The sequence below is a fragment of the Vulpes lagopus genome, chromosome 5 (genome assembly GCF_018345385.1).
Source record: "Vulpes lagopus strain Blue_001 chromosome 5, ASM1834538v1, whole genome shotgun sequence".
In the NCBI taxonomy this organism is placed as follows: Eukaryota; Metazoa; Chordata; class Mammalia; order Carnivora; family Canidae; genus Vulpes; species Vulpes lagopus.
This window is the reverse complement of record NC_054828.1, coordinates 77,048,110-77,066,071: the sequence shown is the minus strand read 5'-3', so window position 1 is coordinate 77,066,071 and position 17,962 is coordinate 77,048,110. Positions and strand designations below refer to the sequence as shown.

At 39.9% G+C, this 17,962-nt stretch overlaps 1 protein-coding gene across 15 annotated transcripts in view; it reads right to left on the bottom strand.

The window, feature by feature from the left end:
* Positions 1-17,962, bottom strand: part of LOC121491101 (phosphodiesterase 4D interacting protein) — a 183,433-nt gene that overhangs the window by 37,568 nt on the left and 127,903 nt on the right. For 14 of the 15 annotated variants that reach the window (XR_005987862.1, XM_041755555.1, XM_041755550.1 and 11 more), the window contains 3 exons: positions 17,281-17,408; positions 6,205-6,293; positions 122-354 (listed from right to left, as the gene is read on the bottom strand). Coding sequence is in view for 14 of the 15 variants with exons in the window: in XM_041755555.1 (XP_041611489.1) it covers positions 122-354; positions 6,205-6,293; positions 17,281-17,408 (450 nt within the window). In the remaining variant the exon portion in view is untranslated. Of the gene's footprint in view, positions 1-121; positions 355-4,267; positions 5,932-6,204; positions 6,294-17,280; positions 17,409-17,962 lie in introns of those variants that run through there. The other variant, XM_041755553.1, reaches the window with a different exon arrangement.

Here is a 17,962-nt window from a genome sequence, read left to right as displayed (position 1 = left end):
GCTTGGGATGTGAACCAAGAAGCCCTATAGTAGCACAAATGCCTTGGTTGCAGCAAGGTGAACTCCTTGGCTATGGTGGCCTCTCAATGGGCAGGCTCCCCTTCTCTAGGCAGTGTCCTACCTGATGTGGGCCACAGAGGAGAATCCTGCTTCCTCAATTTGAGCCTTTAGCTCCTTCAGTTCCCCCTCAGCTCTCCTCTTCTCCTCTAAGTGCTGGTGGATCTCAGCCCTCAAGTGGAGCATCTCCTCCTGAAGACCCCTGTTATTGTCCCCTCCTGCTGAGGAAGGAGGGGGGAGACATACGTTCTGAGTCTCCACAGTTGCCAGACTTTTCTCCAAAGCCACCTTGATGAGCTGAAAGAAAACCATAGTATAAAGAAGTTAGGGAAGAGGATTCAAGAGGAACTTCAGATCGCAAAGGCAGGCTTTAATGCGAACCAAAGAGGCAGCACTAAAATGTGCTCACCCTAAGGACTTCCTCAGTCATAAGGGCCCTGGAGATTGGTTTAGGTGATGAGGACAGCAAGAAAGCAGGAAGAATTGCTTCCATGGGCAGGAAGAGTGGCATCCAGATGTGGGTGAAAAAAACGACAGCACATCATAAATAAAAACCAAATGCAAACACATGAGGTTTACATAGGACTGGAGAGTGTGGAGGCTGTGATTCTTCTCCTCCAGAGGGGCAGAGTCCCCTGAGAATCTTCCTACAAGACAGGAAACTTCTTTGACTCCACACAACATCCAAGTCCTTGACTGCAAAGATCACACCTTGAGACACCAGCACTCAAAGCCTCAGGCCATGCCTGAACCTCAGGCCCTAAAAAGGATAACTAAGACAGAAGGCACTCAGCTACAGAGAACAGAAGCTTAAGACTCTCGTCCTGGAACTACGGAGAAGTTAAAAGTGAGACCACCTGCCCAGCAGCCAGTATCACCTGTTGGTTATCACCCTTGTGCTGCTGCTACCAGGCACAGAGCTCTACAAATCTAAACACCTGGGAAGAAAACAAGGTGGAAATAACTTCCCAATACCTTTCTACGTTTTGAGGATACCCCTGTAGTTACTCTTCAGTGTGTCAACTCAAGTGGTTTGTGTAGCTTTTCCTCAAAGGATAATTTTTTTTTTGAAAAAAAATTCAAAATACGTTCTGAGTCTCCACAGAGACTCAGACTTTCTTATTATTCATCTTGGGTTCCTCTCCAGTTCTCCACACACTTTTAAAAGTATGGAAACCAAATCCTGGGTATGATAACCTATTCAGTGTATGACTACATATTTTAGTGCAAGGATTTCTCATCCATCCATCCAACAATCGTTTTTTTTTTTTTTTAAGATTTTATTTATTTATGGGAGACATACAGAGAGAAGCAGAGACATAGAGGAGCAGGCTCCCTGTGGGGAGCCCATTGCAGGACTCAATCCCAGGACCCCAGGATCACTTCCCAAGCCAAAGGCAGATACTCAACCACTGAGCCACCCAGGTGCCCCCAACATTAATCTTAATACATCCCAATGCCATGTTGCTTCTTTCTCCTCTCTGCGACTGCACTTTGGGGTTCTACTTAGCTTTGAGTCTATTTTTTTTTTTTTTTGGAGTCTATTTTGATCTCCCAGTTTCCCACCTCTCTCCCGCAGCTATTTCGACGTCGTGCTGTTTCTTCTGTGTTAACAGTGTGACTTGTACTTGTTGCCAGTAAATTCATTGTTGCTATACAAATCATTTCTTAATGATCAAAGTCCTTGAAATATTTTATGTGCATCTCCATAACTCAAGTAGTAGCCACTCAATTGGGAATGATTTGTAGAATTAATTACATGCTTTATAGCTTTATTCAGGTCACAAATATATTGAACAAAACAGGGCCCAGAGCAGCTTAAATGGATCAATGATTGATAAATAGCTGCTTGCACAAAGCTGTAGGGCTTTTGTTTGTAACTGAGCATGGTAAGATCTAGGCTGTATGAGTGGGGCTGATTGATAGCACATATATGCACGGTATTTAGTAGCACAGCACTTGAGGTTGCAAAGAAAAAGAAGAAAGATGCATAGACAAAGTTGCTCATTTCCTAGGCATCCCTACAGTTCTGAGCCTGACATTTGTCTCTCTGGTTCTGCTGCTGGGCTCAGTTATTCTGGCCTGTCTCTGTACATACCGCCAAGGACTTGGGACAAAATAAAAGGGACTGGATAAAACCACTTTTGAAAATTTAGGACCTCAAACTCTCATATAAACTATGTGATGTTACCTTTTAAAATAAACCCTTTCCAACTAACTTAACTAAAATAAACTTTGCATGGGCACCTGGGTGATTCAGTCGGTTAAGCGTCTGCCTTCAACCCAGATCATGATCTTAGAGTCCTAGAATTGAGCTCTGGGGTCAGGCTCCCTGTGCTCAGTGGAGAGTTTGCGTCTCCCACTGTTCCTCCCCACTGCTTGTGCGCACTCTATCAAATGAACAAAATCTTTTAAAAAAATAAACTGGCATCAGTTTCAAATATGGGTGCTTTTATTCTTCTCTAAAACCTAAAGGGTCCTTCTGTTTAAAAATAATGTCTCACTTTAATGATAACTGTCTTTTTTAAGTAGGCTCCACACTCATGACCCTGAGATCAGTACCTGAACTGACATCAAGACCTGGATGCCTAATTGACTGAGTCACTCAGATGCCCCAGCAATACCTATCTATCTATTTTTTTTAATTTTTTTAAATTTATTTATGATAGTCACAGAGGGAGAGAGAGAGAGAGAGAGAGAGAGAGAGAGAGGCAGAGACACAGGCAGAGGGAGAAGCAGGCTCCATGCACCGGGAGCCCGACGTGGGATTCGATCCCGGGTCTCCAGGATCGCGCCCTGGGCCAAAGGCAGGCGTCAAACCGCTGCACCACCCAGGGATCCCTATCTATCTATTTTTAAAGTGCCTTCTGGATGTATGTTATCTTCTATTGATTTAAATTTACCTTTTCTTTAAAAAGAAAAAATTAAGAACCATGGAATGTCAATACCAGAAGGGGCCTTAAGGTATATTTGATCTAATTTCCCACTTTAAAATTAAGAAACAGTTATGTGGGCATCTGGGTGGCTCAGTCGGTTGGGTTTCTGCCTTCGGATCAGGTCATGATCCTGGAGCCCCGGGATCAAGCTCCTCGTTGGGCTCTCTGCTCAGTGAAGAGTCTGCTTCTCCCTCTCCCTTTGCCTCTCCTCTTGCTCCTTTTCTCTCTCACTCACACTCTCTCTTTCAAATAAACAAATAAAATCTTAAAAAAAAAAAAGAAAAGAAAGAAAACAGAGCCCTAAAAGAAAGAAGTTTTTAAAGGCTAATTTGTTTCCAGGTTAATTTGGGTTCTCATTTCTGCATCAAAGGGAGCTTACTTTGGCTTATTTTTTAAATTGAAATGTAAATGCATGAAAACTGACTCAGAATCTTTTTAATCAGTTTTTCTTTCTCACCTATGCAAAGTTAATATTTCTATATTTTCCCCAAATAAAACCCCAGGGCTTTCAGTATGTGTGGTGGTCGTAAGAACCCTCTAGGTCTAGTGTTAATTATATCTCTTACAGGTTCCTCTCCATCTGCCATTTCCTAATTCATCTGTTCTATTGCTTCCATTGTATAATTAAACTTTGTGTACTCTGGGTTTTCTTTTACCCTACAGAAATCTATGTGCACAACTGATCTCGTTTGAATTGAGTTGCTTTGTTTTTACCCATTACAATATGTCTCATAATGTAAATCAGTCCTCACGCAGCATAAGGGAATTAAAAATGATTTTTTTCTCAAGTTCTTCACACTACTTTTTTCTCCTTCTTTGTATTTGAATCTTGATTCTTTTTTTTTGAATTTTGATTCTTGATGAACTTTTTTTCCACTACAAAGGTTCAAATGAAGAAAGGCAATGCTTGATTCATTTCACAGGCATTTCCTACTTATTTATTATAGACCTTACATTTGCTTGAGAATGGGATTCTGTGGGAGATACCTCGGGGAAATTACCAACATAGCCAGACCTGAGACTTCCTGATGTAGTCTAAAAATAAGGATGAAGCAACCTGCTTTGGCCAAAAGATAGCTCTTGCCTTGGAAGGAACACAGAATAGGATGTGTTTGTTGGGGGAAGTCTGTGTATGTCTAACGCGGGAGGTAGCTCGGTGTCGAATAAAGTGTATCTTCCAAGGACTTAACAAGCAGGAACTCAGAGCAGAATTGTAAAGGACGATTTCCCCGGGAACCAGCAAACACAGTTTTGAGAATCGGTACACAAAACAGTTATGGCAAAACAAGCTTTATTTATTTGGCAGCAGGAGAGTCATACCCTCAAACTCCAGAAAAGTTGAAGTGAATTTACAATGATTTCATACACCAACGTTCGTCCTACCCAAAACTGGAGATTGATTTTCAAGGAAAGATTATGAAAAGAAAATGATGCTTACCCAAGATATTCTTCATCCATCAAGTATGTAAATTTGTCTATCATGAGTCAAAACCTAATCCAAAGGTTAACTAATAATTTATTAAGTATCTCTGCCAAGTAATAGGGTAGACATTGCAAGGGAAATACATATGCCCCAATAAAAAGGTTTATTCCAGGGTTGAACTGACCTTCTCAAAATGTTATCTGGTCATTTGTTCCATGCTAAGCTATAGGAAGGAAGGTTAAAGAAGGGACAATTTTACAAGCAGTTTGCCTACAATTGAGAATTAGAGCAGAGGGCTCTTATGACTACACATAGTTTAGACTGTGTCAATCAGAATCAGAATCTGGCTGTCTTCACATCTGTGTCTGTTGTTCACTTTTTCTGAAGCTAATCCTGTCCACAGCAGCAATAACTACCAGTGACTGGCTGACATCTCAATCTAACTCTTAGAATGGATATTTGCTTATCTTACAGATCCCTCTCTTCTCCCCAAAGCTCCTCAGTGACATTAGGAAATGAGAGGCAAAGGGATCTGTCTGGAGGGGCAGTAGTATACATAATTAAAGTCACAAGCACTGGTTAGGAGGACTTAGAAGAAGATATTCAAATAAAAGGAGAAGTGGAACTCATGCAAGAACTTAAGGGAGTGAGGGTCAGATATGGCTAGAGCAACAAAAAGGGGATCTTGATAGAATGTAAAGAAACTGTGTTGAGGACGTGAGGTATCCTAGACAATTAACTACTCATGTCCTCAAGAACTAAAGATTGTGCCAAGTCCTATGATATTTGAGGAATGATCATGTGGGTTCTTTTTGTTGGGTCTCCCTTTTTCCTTATATGAGAGGTATAGAGGCAGACCCAGAAAGCCTCATTTTCTTAGTAGTTTTCCTAATAACTACAAGGAAGCTATCAATGGAAAAGCCTAGCTATGTCTGCAGAAGGACAGCTATCAATGATCCACTTTCTCCTTAATAACTCAGAGACTCACAGGCATGGTCCATCTAGGAGATGTGATTGCTAAATGTCACTGGGCAACATGAAGACACATAGAAGTGCCAGTGAGTGCAATGGGATCACTGTCGGTGACTTAATCTCTGAGGTCCAGGACATTCAACTCTTGAGCTTGAGAACATGCTGGTTACACCTTCACTGATGGCTGCTGGGAACAGTGTTTCAGCCTTGGGTACCAAGTTCTGAGGTTTGATGGGGGCTTGCTCTTGAAGTGTCACCTGCTGCTGGTCACTGATGTGTCACAACCTGGGTGGTCTGTCAGGTTGCCCAACAGACTTCTCTTTTGTGTAACGAGATTTCACCAAGACAGATCCCCGCTTTGGAAGCATTCTGATCCTCTTGGGAGGTTCTCAGAGAGCACTCTCCTGAGCAGGTATTAGGCCTGCCACCTCCCAAGCAGCCCTCCGATGTCTCCCTGTCTTCTGTGGTGTGTTTCAGATACAAAAACCCAAAAGGGGAACTGTCCATGGTCTTGTTGTAAGTAAAATTCTTCTGAAGCTATAGCTATAGATGGTACATAGAGGCAAAGGTGGGAAGGAGGAGCAGGGGATAGAAGGAGAAAAAAAAAAGGTAGATTGGAGAGAAAAGTGGAAAGTGAAGACAGGGGTTGGCTGGCAAGGTGGCTGGAAGCTCAGGGAGGGCAGAAAGAAGACTGGGAAGTGGTTTTTATAAAAAGATAGCTTCTCTCTCTAGGCTCACAAGGGCTGCAGGAGACACCAGACCCCAAAGGGCTATGAGCCTTCCACCCTGGGAACCCAGAACCTGACATGGACTTACTTGCTGGTGGTTATGGTGTGCAGCCTCCTCCTCAATGCTGTCCGTGAACTCAGTGCTAGCATCTTCTGTATCGTCCCCTGCAGCTGCACCTGTAAATGAGTCCAGAAGAGAAAGGTGATTCCCTTCACAGGTGGCTTTCAGAGAGCAGCTAAATTTATACTTTTTGCCATCTGCCTCTGATTTCTTCCTTTCCACATATACATGATTCCCTAGTCAGGAGGACTGAAGGTGGAACCGGTGTGCCAAATCTGTAGAAAAGCATTATATCAGATACTTTCTTACTAATATTGAAGCTTAAGCCTTAAAACATTTGCTGGCTTCGACTGCACAGACCTGTACCTAAGGAGTTGGCTGTTAGAGTGGTTACCCCTCTCACCTATTTCTAGATAGCCTGAATTAATCCCTGTCCTGCCAGTTACATAGCCAAGCTATGTAACAACTTTCTTTTTTGAAACATGGGCCCTACATGACTAACCATTTCCCTACCATTGAGTACTGAGAGGATCCCTGACTTGCTGGGGATTAAGGTAACCTGCTTTCTCATATTTTTCCATCTCTGGGATCATGGGGTGACAATATCTCTGAAGAACACCCTTCTAGGATCTATGTGTTCTACAGAAGCTCAGGACTAGTCAAGACTCAAGGCACAAAATGGTTTGGGTGTTTCCTAATTCCTTCCTTTAACCTTCCCATCACTCTAAACTCTTGTTCCTTGCATTTTTTGCCTGAGAGGTTTCTTACGCTTCTTTATCCAAGTGGTTTTTTTTTTTTTTTTTTTTTAAGATTTATTTGTGAGACACACACAGAGAGGCAGACACAGGCAGAGGGAGAAGCAGGCTTCATGCAGGGAGCCTGATGTGGGACTCAATCCCGGAACTCCAGGATCACACCCTGAGCCACCCAGGCACCCCAATGTCCAAGTGGGTTTTAAAACATTCTTTCATTCCTTAAAGACGGACACCCTCACCCTAGGACACAAACATCTATGTCTTGCACTAAGGGAGAACTAGTAACTGCCATTTGTGGTCTGGGCAAAGGACTGAGACAGTGTTGACCAACAGAACTTTCTGCAATTCTATGCATGTGCTGCCCAATACAGTAGACACATATGGCTACTGAGTACTCGAAATAGGCTAGAATGACTGAGGAACTAAATTTTTAAAATTTAAATTAATTTAAATGTAAATTCAACTAGCCACACATGGCTCATGGCTACCGTATAGGACAGAACAAAAGTAGGGCATTTCTTCCTCTTCACATCTGTTACAATAAGACTGTTCATCCAATTTTAGATTAAGATCTGTGGCCCACATCATTGATTTCTTCTGAAAATGGAGGAATTCATGATGGTTAATTCACTTTAATACCAAGGAAAATCTACCATGACACTCCCTGAGTCTACAGAACAGGTCTTATAGAACCTGCCCAAGTTAGAGAAGCTTGAGATCTAGTTCTGACCCTGGCCTCAGCAACCAGCCTATTAAAACTCCTCTTCTGACCACTGAGTAACCTGTGCCTGAAAGGGTTTGTCCAAGTTTATGCAGCTGGTCCTGACAAGAGCTGTGCCAAGAAGTCAAATCTCTGGACTTTCAGACAGAGGCAACTCACTGTTCCTTCTGGTGACAAATCATATCTTTGTTTCTTCCTCCATGACCAAAGAACCTGCTCTTGAGCTCAGACATCCATGGATGAGTAATGAACATTCACTACCCTCTCTGCAGAGAAGTTGAACAGGGGCAGTTCACACCTTCATTCCATCTCTTGTCATCTGCAAGTTCATGCCAGAGTATTTGCAGTGACTGAGGTCAATCTTATTAAAATACTAGAAGGTAGTAAGCATATTGCCCTAACAACTTAATCTTATGACTCATTCCACAAATGTTGCATTAACTTTTTGTTTTTTAAAGATTTTATTTATTTATTCATGAGAGACACAGAGAGAGGCAGAGACATAGGCAGAGGGAGAAGCAGTTTCCCTGTGGGGAACCCCATGCGGGACTTGATCCCCAGACTGGTATCATGACCTGAGCCGAAGGCAGATGGCTCAACTGCTGAGCCACCCAGGTGCCTCTTGTTGTATTAACTTTGGACCAAATTCCTGTGTTCTATTTGATAAGGTTCTACCTATGAGGTACCTCAACCACTCAGCATTTTTAGACATTCCCTGGCAGCGTACAAAAGGGATTTCCAATATCTACTCTTTCAAACTGGCCCCAGAATGATCTCATTTTCAATACTGGTTGTGGAGAGATGGATGAGCACATTCTCTAAGCTTTGGCAATTCACTGAATCCAGGAAGCTAATTCACTTGTGGACTTACATATCTTATTATGCTTATTTTGGAAAATCTTTCCCTGTACAACAGTAGAGATCAGAATCTTTTATTTTTTTCTTTCAAAGAAAATGAATGTCCCACTCAATATCAGATTAAGAAAACACAGTTTTCACACCGCTTCTCCCCTGAGCTTTGGGCTAGACAATCCTGTGGTTGAAGTAAGCTCAGCTGTATGAGTTGAACTCATCTCCATTATCATTCTTGGTGACTTGTACAGCCATGCTGCCTCACATCTGAAGATGACTCCTTGTGCTAGGTCCTAGGAGTAAAGTAAGGGAGAATTAGAGAAAGTGACTGCCACTGGTCTTGAAGGGTTTTATCTCACATGTTCTGCCCCCTACTTACCTTTGTTGCCTTCCTGATGCCACATTTGCATTTTTAGGTAATGTTCTAATTCACTCAGTGACACAATGCCAATGGTTTTGACTTCATCAGGAGTTAAATGGAGACCAAGAAAGAATGCCTATTTCATCCCAACATTCTACTACTTATCCTGCTTTCCTTATTTATTTTTAGCTAGCTTAGTCTGCTGTAGTTCCTTCAGGGGAGCTTCAATAGTTGCTCACCCTTTTATCAATTTTGAATTAGAATGCTGATGGCTGGGGAGCCTGCATGGCTCAGTCTGGGTTTAAGCTTCTGCCTTCAACTCAGGTCCTGATCTCAGGGTCCTGGGATAGAGCCATGCATTAGGTTCCCTGCTTCTCCCTCTCCCTCTGCCTGCGGCTTCCCTCTGCTTGTGCTCTATCAAATAAATAAATAAAATCTTAAAAAAAAAAAAAAAAAAAAAAGAATGCTCAAGGCTGGTGGTGAGTGGCAGGGCACACTAGAATAAAGTTGAAAATTTTCGTAGAAAATATTGGAATGAGTAAGTTACCCCACATAAAGCCCTGTAAGTTTACAATTGATACCTTTCTTTCACTATTTTTTTTAATCCATGACAAAGTAATTTCTCTTTTGTGAGAGAATACCCTTTTCTAGGTTTTTACAAGGCAACAAAACACCATTTTCCAAACTAACTTGTAATGTTCTAAATTTCTAAAGGTACTATACTTTATAATGGTGTATCTACTGTTTATTATTTTAGATACTCTGAAAAGAGTCTGTTACTTCGAGTTTTTCTCCTTCAGGTTTTATCTCCAGGTTAAGTTTTACATGTTAAAGTAGAAATTTTATTAAAGTTTTTTTTTCATTTGAGGCTTTGATGGTGGTTCCCAAATTGTGGTTCTTGCAAATTTCTAGGCTCTGAGCCATATATATAATGGAGGTGGTACCTCAAACTCCCTTTTACATTTAGAAAATTATTTCCTACCAGCTATCTGACTTGATAAAGTACACAGAAATAAAAGCCTCTAAAACACTATAAATCCTTCAGTGAAAATTTAAGTGTTAAGCATATGTATTCTTTTAATTACTTGAAACAAAAATTGATAGTTTTGTGAAGATATTTAAATTGAGGATGACAAGACGCCTGGATGGCTCAGCAGTTGAGCATCTGCCTTTGGTTCAGGGTACGATCCCGGGCCGGAGATCGAGTCCCACATTGGGCTTCCTGTGAGGAGCCTGCTTCTCCCTCTATGTCTCTGCTTCTCTGTGTCTCTCAGGAATAAACAAAATCTTTAAAGAAAAAAAATCAAGGTAGCATAGGAACATGAATTCTGGAGCCCAATTGTCTAGGTTAGATTTCTGCTTCTGTCATTAGTTATGTGACATTAGGCAAGCCATAACCTTCCTGTAACTCATTTTCCTTACTTACTAATTAAGGTTAACAATGACATCCACTCCATGCAGTTGTAGTGAACTTTGAAGGATTCGCTGTATTTGAGGTGCTTAGAACAGTGCTTTGCAAACAGCGTGTACTCAATAAATAGCGCCTTTAAACAATAGTATTATTGTTGGTAAACTGACACGGTCTATGGGCTGAAAAAAAGCAGCCACATAACCTACATGTCACCAGCAGAAATTTTATACCTAATGTTATAACTGGATGATCTTGATTGATTGAGTCTATCTGTACTTCCGTACTTCTGAGTATGTTTCCCTCAATAGGAGGCTTGAAATAATACTTTCTGGTCTCTGTGCTTCACAGGACAGTTGCCAGTAAAGTAGGATGAATTCTTTTGAACCGGTGTTTTACAAATAGGATTCATCATTATTACATTGTAATTGCCTTAAAACTCCCATCATGTATGAATAAACCTTAGAGGAAAAGTCATATAGTGTTCATTCTTCAGTAACAAGGCCAATGGGGTTACAAGGTCATTTTCCCTGAATTCTACTCTACAGTCATTATTGTTTAAACTATTTGTTGGGAATACCTGGGTGGCTCAGTAGTTGAGTATCTGCCTTTGGCTCAGGTCATGATCCCAAGGTCCTCGGATCAAATCCCACATCAGGCTCCCCATAGGGAACCTGCTTCTCCCTCTGCCTACGTCTCTGCCTCTCTCGCTGTGTCTCTCATGAATAAATAAAATCTTAAAAAAAAAAAACTATTTACATTCAACCAACAGAAAAGGAGTAATTTTCCCATATACTCAGAACACAGCGGAAGTCATATTTGACTGATTTTGGAAGGAGATTCAAAGAGTGAAAACTGTACAGCAAGAGCCAGCGTGTGATGCCAAGCCCGCAGCTCGTCTTCCCCCTCGTATCAGAGCCTCACACCAGATCCAAGAGGGCCAGCTCACTCTCACTCTGTAGCATTCTGCCATGTGCTCAATACCAGAACTCTCACATGTTCACATCATGAACCAACTAAAGTACCCCTGACTTAAATATTATGCTATATGACAGAATCAAACAAAAAAGTTCTTGTCAAACTCCGCATCCACTCCTTTTCTTAAAAAATACCTTAAGATCATGTATATCCTAATATATAGAGAAGTGGTTTTATATATATATATATATATATATATATATATATATAGTCCTCCCTAGACTTCTGCTGAAAAATAAAATTCTTCCACTAGACAGACTCTGATCTTGAAACAAGTAGCTAGGAAAGAAAACTGCTGTCTGTGGTCAAGCCCTTTTATGGTGTATCTTTGTCTTTAGATTGCAACATCTCTTAAGTGGCTTTACAGCTTGCACTTTATTCAGAAAGCAATTTTCCAGGGATTTGAAATGATGTTAACGTCAAGGAATTTTTCCTGCTCATGGCCTCTTTGTTCCCCCCAAAGAGCATAAGCAGCAGGCCTTTCCAGGAATATTTACAGGAATAACACCACCCAGCATAACAGCTTGCTCCTCAAATCTCCATCCTGTTTGCTACTGTTCTCAAGGAGAACAGTAAGAGGAGAACAGCAAGGAGAACAAGAAAGAGTTTTTAAGATAAAGTAGTTCATTTCACATTTCTGAGGGAAGTGTAATGCTGTTTCTTTAGTCTCACTTCCTTGAGAGAATAATCCAGGTTTCTTCCTCTTCCTTCCTCTAGTTAAATAAATTACAAAAGCATTCACTCATTCCAGAGCGTTAACTTTGCCTTGGATTTTTAGTAGAATGATCAATAGACTGATTCTCCTATAAGGAAACAAACAAAAAAAGACGTGAGCTTTCCCTACTTCTCATAAATCTTTTCAAGAATGAAACCAAATGGTTACTGTTTGGCCTTTGATACTTTTATTGGATCAGTAACAATTTTCTGTGTCTCAACTAAAGTAGCTGAAATTCTAACACTTATGTATTAAAAAGTACACTCTCCATTTCAGCACAAACGTTAACACAGTTTAACACAGCACAGTGCCATGAAGAAATGAATTTCCAGAGGAAAATATACAGCTTATTTTGGTGGGAAAATAGTCCTATAAATAATCTAATGCCAAGTGATTGGATCATTTAACATGTCACTTCCTTCTTCATTTGAATTGCTATGGAATCACTTTACTTTTTCTTGACAGCCCTAGGATCAAAATTTTAAGAAGTGATAAAAGTAAAGCTGCTTTTATTACCAAACTGAATACTTCATGGAAACAGAAATTCATGACTTATATAACATAGTTGTACACACACATACCTCTAAAGTTTACAGATTGAGAGGCTGGTATTTTAGAGCAATGATTTTGATAACTGTAAAAGGAAGCACTACATACTCAAGTTACATACTAAAAGCAAAGCTACATGCATGTGCTAGAAAATTATGAGTTTTTAAAGGGAACACAGAAGCTGATTTAGTTCATCTTCTTAACACCCCTATTCTTCATATTATTTTCCATCGAACATTTTCTTGCTGAACTTTCTATTTTATCCTTCATTTTAGCAAAAGGAAAACAGTATGATAAATAAAAAAATTTTATTTCTGGAATTTGACTTTAAGCAGCGTAAAGGGAAAGTAATGCAAAAAGAATTAGCACATCACTTTATAAGTTTGATCATTCTTTTCGACATCTGGTAAAATTAGTATTGTCAGCTTTACATGTTGTGTTTCCCTTCCTTTTTTTTTTTTTTTAAATTTTTAATTATTATTATTTATTTATGATAGTCACAGAGAGAGAGAGAGAGAGAGGCAGAGACACAGGCAGAGGGAGAAGCAGGCTCCATGCACCGGGAGCCCGATGTGGGATTCGATCCCGGGTCTCCAGGATCGCGCCCTGGGCCAAAGGCAGGCGCCGAACCGCTGCGCCACCCAGGGATCCCCTTGTGTTTCCCTTCCACTTCTCATCCTCTACTCGAAGAAAATTACAATGCAACTTTTTTATTTGGGAAGTTCATCCTGGCTCATGTGATTATACTGAAAGAAGTTGAGGACTTACCTTTTGTCAATACTCAGATTACTTAAAAGCAACATGCCTGTCTTCTAATTATAATGAAGTTGTTTAACAAAGTTATTACTCTAAATGTCTAGTGAGAGGATGTCTTAAATCCATATTCCAAGAAGCTTTAAAACTCAGAAACTATTAACCTATGGAAATCATTCTGATGTATTGTTTCATTGACTCATTCCTTCTATTTTTTATTACCAGGTTCCCTCCTATATGCTCCATACTCCTAGCTACTCTTTGTAGTACTGATGGTTCTTCACGACCAAAGTGAGAAGAAAAGGTAAGTTTTAATCTTAAAAGAGAAAATATCCTATGTGCTCATGTTCATATCTCACAGGATGTCAGTATCTGAAAAAGGAAGCTAATTTCATTTATTCTACCTCTAGTATCATTTCTACAAGGCAAGACAGAAAGTGGACTTTAAGGGTGTGGGTTACTAATATTTCTTCCTAGCTTCACAGGGTGATTATCACATTTCCCTGCAGGACACTGGCTATAAACCTACAGAATTATTAGTGAGGCCCTAGTTGAAGAGGCAACTTGAGTTTTTCAGGGACTTCAAATGTGAAGATTCTACGACTTTTTCATATAAAAAGATCATAAAAGCAGAAAACAATACCTTTATCCTAACAAACAGGAACTAGAGTTTACTAATACTAGCTCAAGGAAAGCAAAAGAACTGAAGTATCATCCCTCTGAGGTTTATAGTCTAAAGGGATGGGACTGTAGGTAAGTCAACTTTTATTCCTCAATGAAAGGAGCAACTGTTAGTATAGTCTGATCTGCTTCTCCTTTCCCTAATCAGAGAATCCTAGATTAATCTTGAAAAGAGATAGAACATGAATTTTCTTGAATTTTGAATCTGTGAACCAAACTTTCCAGAACCAGATAGCAAATTACTATAAATAGGCATAAAAGTGAAAGGTATATATATATATATCTATATCTATGTATCTATATATATATATATATATATATATATATATATATATATATATATATATATATATCTGTCCCAGAGGTCACTTAGGTATATAAACTGTGCAAGTAGAATATAATAAAGAACTTTCTAGGAAGCTTTTTGTGGCTAGGATCTAATATCCTGTACAGGTCATGATTTTTTAAATCCTTATAGATCTCTTACTCTATATAGCAACATTGACAAATCTTTTAAAAATGTGATTAAGGTAACATTCCTCTATCTGTGGGTTACAGAACAAAATTCATCAGAGTGAGTTCTCTAATAAGATGCCAAATAATCACACAAAACTGTTAAGACTAGCAAGCTCTCGCCAGGTAGCTGTTTGCAAGCCTCATTCCAGGACATTAGTAGCAGATTTTAGTTATATCTATGGTATCAGGAGCAACTTCTATTTTTTGCCACAAAATAACTTAATTTTCTAAAACATTTCCCAAGGACCAACTGTAGCATAAGTTAGTCTGTCTCTTCAGGATCCAAATCAGGACCAGGATTCACTTATTTTTTTCCCACTAATCTATTTTGATCATTTTTCAACTGGAAGTTGGGTTTCTCATTATTCAACTACCTATCTTAATATTTCTAACACTTAGTAACACTTAATATTTTCAAGATACCAATGGAATTCCTACTTTTAGAAGATGATTGAAGTAGGGGTAGTAATCAGACATTACTGTAATTGCTATAAACCATTAGAATCCAAGAATCATCCATGGTTGAATCTTAACAGAACACTTAGAAAACTTCCTTGGTCTGTTAGCAAAATTAAGGGAAAATACTTCCTAAATGCCTTGTAATCATATGAGGGTAGTCTTTGCTGGGGTGACATTTCTGTAAGTTCAATTACCCGCTTTCCTTTTTAGCCTTGTGCAGGAAAAGGTCTCTAAAGATTAGAAGACTAAGAAAGTGATGGTTCTGCTCATACTTCCTATCCCCTCCCCTTCCTTAAATGACCCCCCACCCCAAAGGCCATGAAAACTGGAAAGCGTTTCATTAAGGGAAGGTTTATGGCGATCAATCTTCTGCAAAATACTTCATCAGAAAATCCCAGGGAGTTTCTCTAGTAGAACATTTTCTTCCCTGTCCACTTTGGTTTGACTGATGCTCTATCTGTTGTTACATACGTGGCTAAGGTTACAGAAAGTTGCACAGAATTTAGAATGTAAGGCAGCCCATGTCAACACATGAATGTGAAAGAAATTAAATTGTCACGTGAAAAATGAAGGGAAAACAGGAAAAAAAAAATCATAGTGCACCCCCTGAGAAAGAGTACTCAGTCACCTTCATGATGCTGGAAATCAAGCCCTCTTCACCAAATTCCATGTTTTAAAACCTGAAATCTCAGCTTCTAGTCTAGGAAATTTATAACCAGCAGAACTATGAAACCTCATGGTGTTGAACCCACAAAGCTCCTAAATAATCCTGGCTACTTTTTATACTCTTGACATTTAAGCTAGAAATACAATCTTCAGGGCCCCTTCCTTATGCCTGTCACGCTCCTATAAGAAAGCACTGAGACAATATGAACCCAGATTTGTGACATTTCTTGCTGAACTATTCAAACACTTCAAGGCCTGCTAATTACTTATTTTAATGTAGTAATGGTTAAGCACTAAAAACATGAAAAGCCTAGGACTCCATCTTGTGCCACTACCAAATGAAAAACTAGACGCACTACTTTTCTCTGGCTGCAATAAGCAGTTTGGTGAAATGCTGAATTTAAAGGGGAACATTGCATTTGAAATTATCTTTTTATATAAAGAATCATGCTCTGAAAGACAGGCTGGAAAGCCTCAATCCCTGTTCACCCAATTCCATGTTTAAAAACTGAAATGAGGGGGTAGCCCCGGTGGCCCAGTGGTTTAGCACCGCCTGCAGCCCAGGGTGTGATCCTGGAGACCCGGGATCGAGTCCCACATCAGGATCCTTGCATGGAGCCTGCTTCTCCCTCTGCCTGTGTCTCTGCCTCTCTCTCTCTCTGTTTCTCATGAATAAATAAATAAATAAATTTTAAAAAATAAAATGAAAATAAAAACTGAAATGAGGGACGCTTGGATGGCTCAGCAGTTGAGTGTCTGCCTTCAGCTCAGGGCATGATCCTGGGATCTGGGTCAAGTCCTGATCGGGCTCCTTGCATGGAGCCTGCTTCTCCTTCTGCCTGTATCTCTGCCTCTCTCTTTCTCTCATGAATAAATAAATATTTAGAAAAAAAAACTGAAATGAGTTTTTATTGAAGTTGTGTTCTGACTACATAGTATACCCTTGGCTTAAAGGGAAAATATTAATGGAATTTAATCTGCATTTTACTAATCTAATTTCACTATCAACATTATTCAATATCAACTATGAAACCATATCAGAGGAGAAGGTTTACTGTCAACACTCTTGTCTTTGCCTCCTCTCTTCGACTTGACCCTTCCAATACTTGTAGTCTACTATGGCAAGACTTGGTCTGATTATCTTCTGATAAGGATTATACCTCTTTTGCAAAGTCATTCTTATAGACATTTAATGTCTCTCTCTTTCATCTTGAATTTATTTGATTAAACAAATTTTCTCACTCAAAGAGCAGGAGTTGACTGATGGCAAAAATACACACGCATGCATTTATGACATGATCTGGAACATATGAAATGGACAGTGAGAGCAGGAGAGGAATAAACTTTATTGGCCCATGGAAAGAGATGAGGGAACAAGGAGGGGCCAGGGAAAAGAGTGAGTATGGGTGAGAAAGCTGAAATGGAATGATTTAAAAGGTGCACACATACTTTGTAACCTCCACCATTTAACTCAGAGATAGATATGTACAGTGCCATACAGGTAGACTAAGGTGAGTTTCACTTTGTAGTTGATGCTACTTGTAATCGTTCTACCATTAGCAAGTCACCATTGAATTCTGCCAGAGTCAGACAGGGCTCTCGGGTTAGTGCAAACAAGGTTTTCCATCCTGGGCTGCAGTGCTCAGAAGGCATGCTTGTGATGAACTCGCACACTTTCCAGTTCCCCACCTCCAATGGCGGCCAGGGTCTCCAGCCTGCTTAAGCGCTCCAGGCTTCTTCCAAGAACTTCTTCTAGCCGACCACGTATCACCTGGGCCCCTTCTAGTTCCACCTGCAGAGTTCGGTCTCTCTCAGAGCTGAGTAAACATGCCACAAGGAAGGAAGATGGATTAGCTACTGATTGCTATGAGTCTACATATACTTCAAAGAGCCATGAGACTCTCAAAGACACTCTCTAGGACACAATAATTGAATGCAGTCTTTGTTTTGGTGTTGTTATCCTTCACTGCTGACATATTAGCAAAGCCTGATCCTTTCTTTAAAGCTTTCCTTTTTATGCTAGATTGTGGCCCAAAGCACTTAAATTATAGTTCCTCAGACTTATCTCATACCGCTATAGCCAACATAAGGGAAATTTCACTTTGTGACTATAAGTATTAGTTTCTGAAAAACCAAAGCCCAGGAAAAACTAAATGCAAGCTGAAGCAACTCTGAACAAAGGAGACCGCTCTTGAAGATCTGTGTTCTCTCGTCTGATCACCAAAATGGACAGTTCTAAAAAGGAATCCAGTTCAGAGAGACTAAAGATCCAGAGAGTCTTTAAAAAGTAATAAAATCAAGTTGTCCTATCATACCTTTGCTCTGCTTTCATTTTCCTGAAGTAAAAAGATAAACAATGCTTAAACTGAAC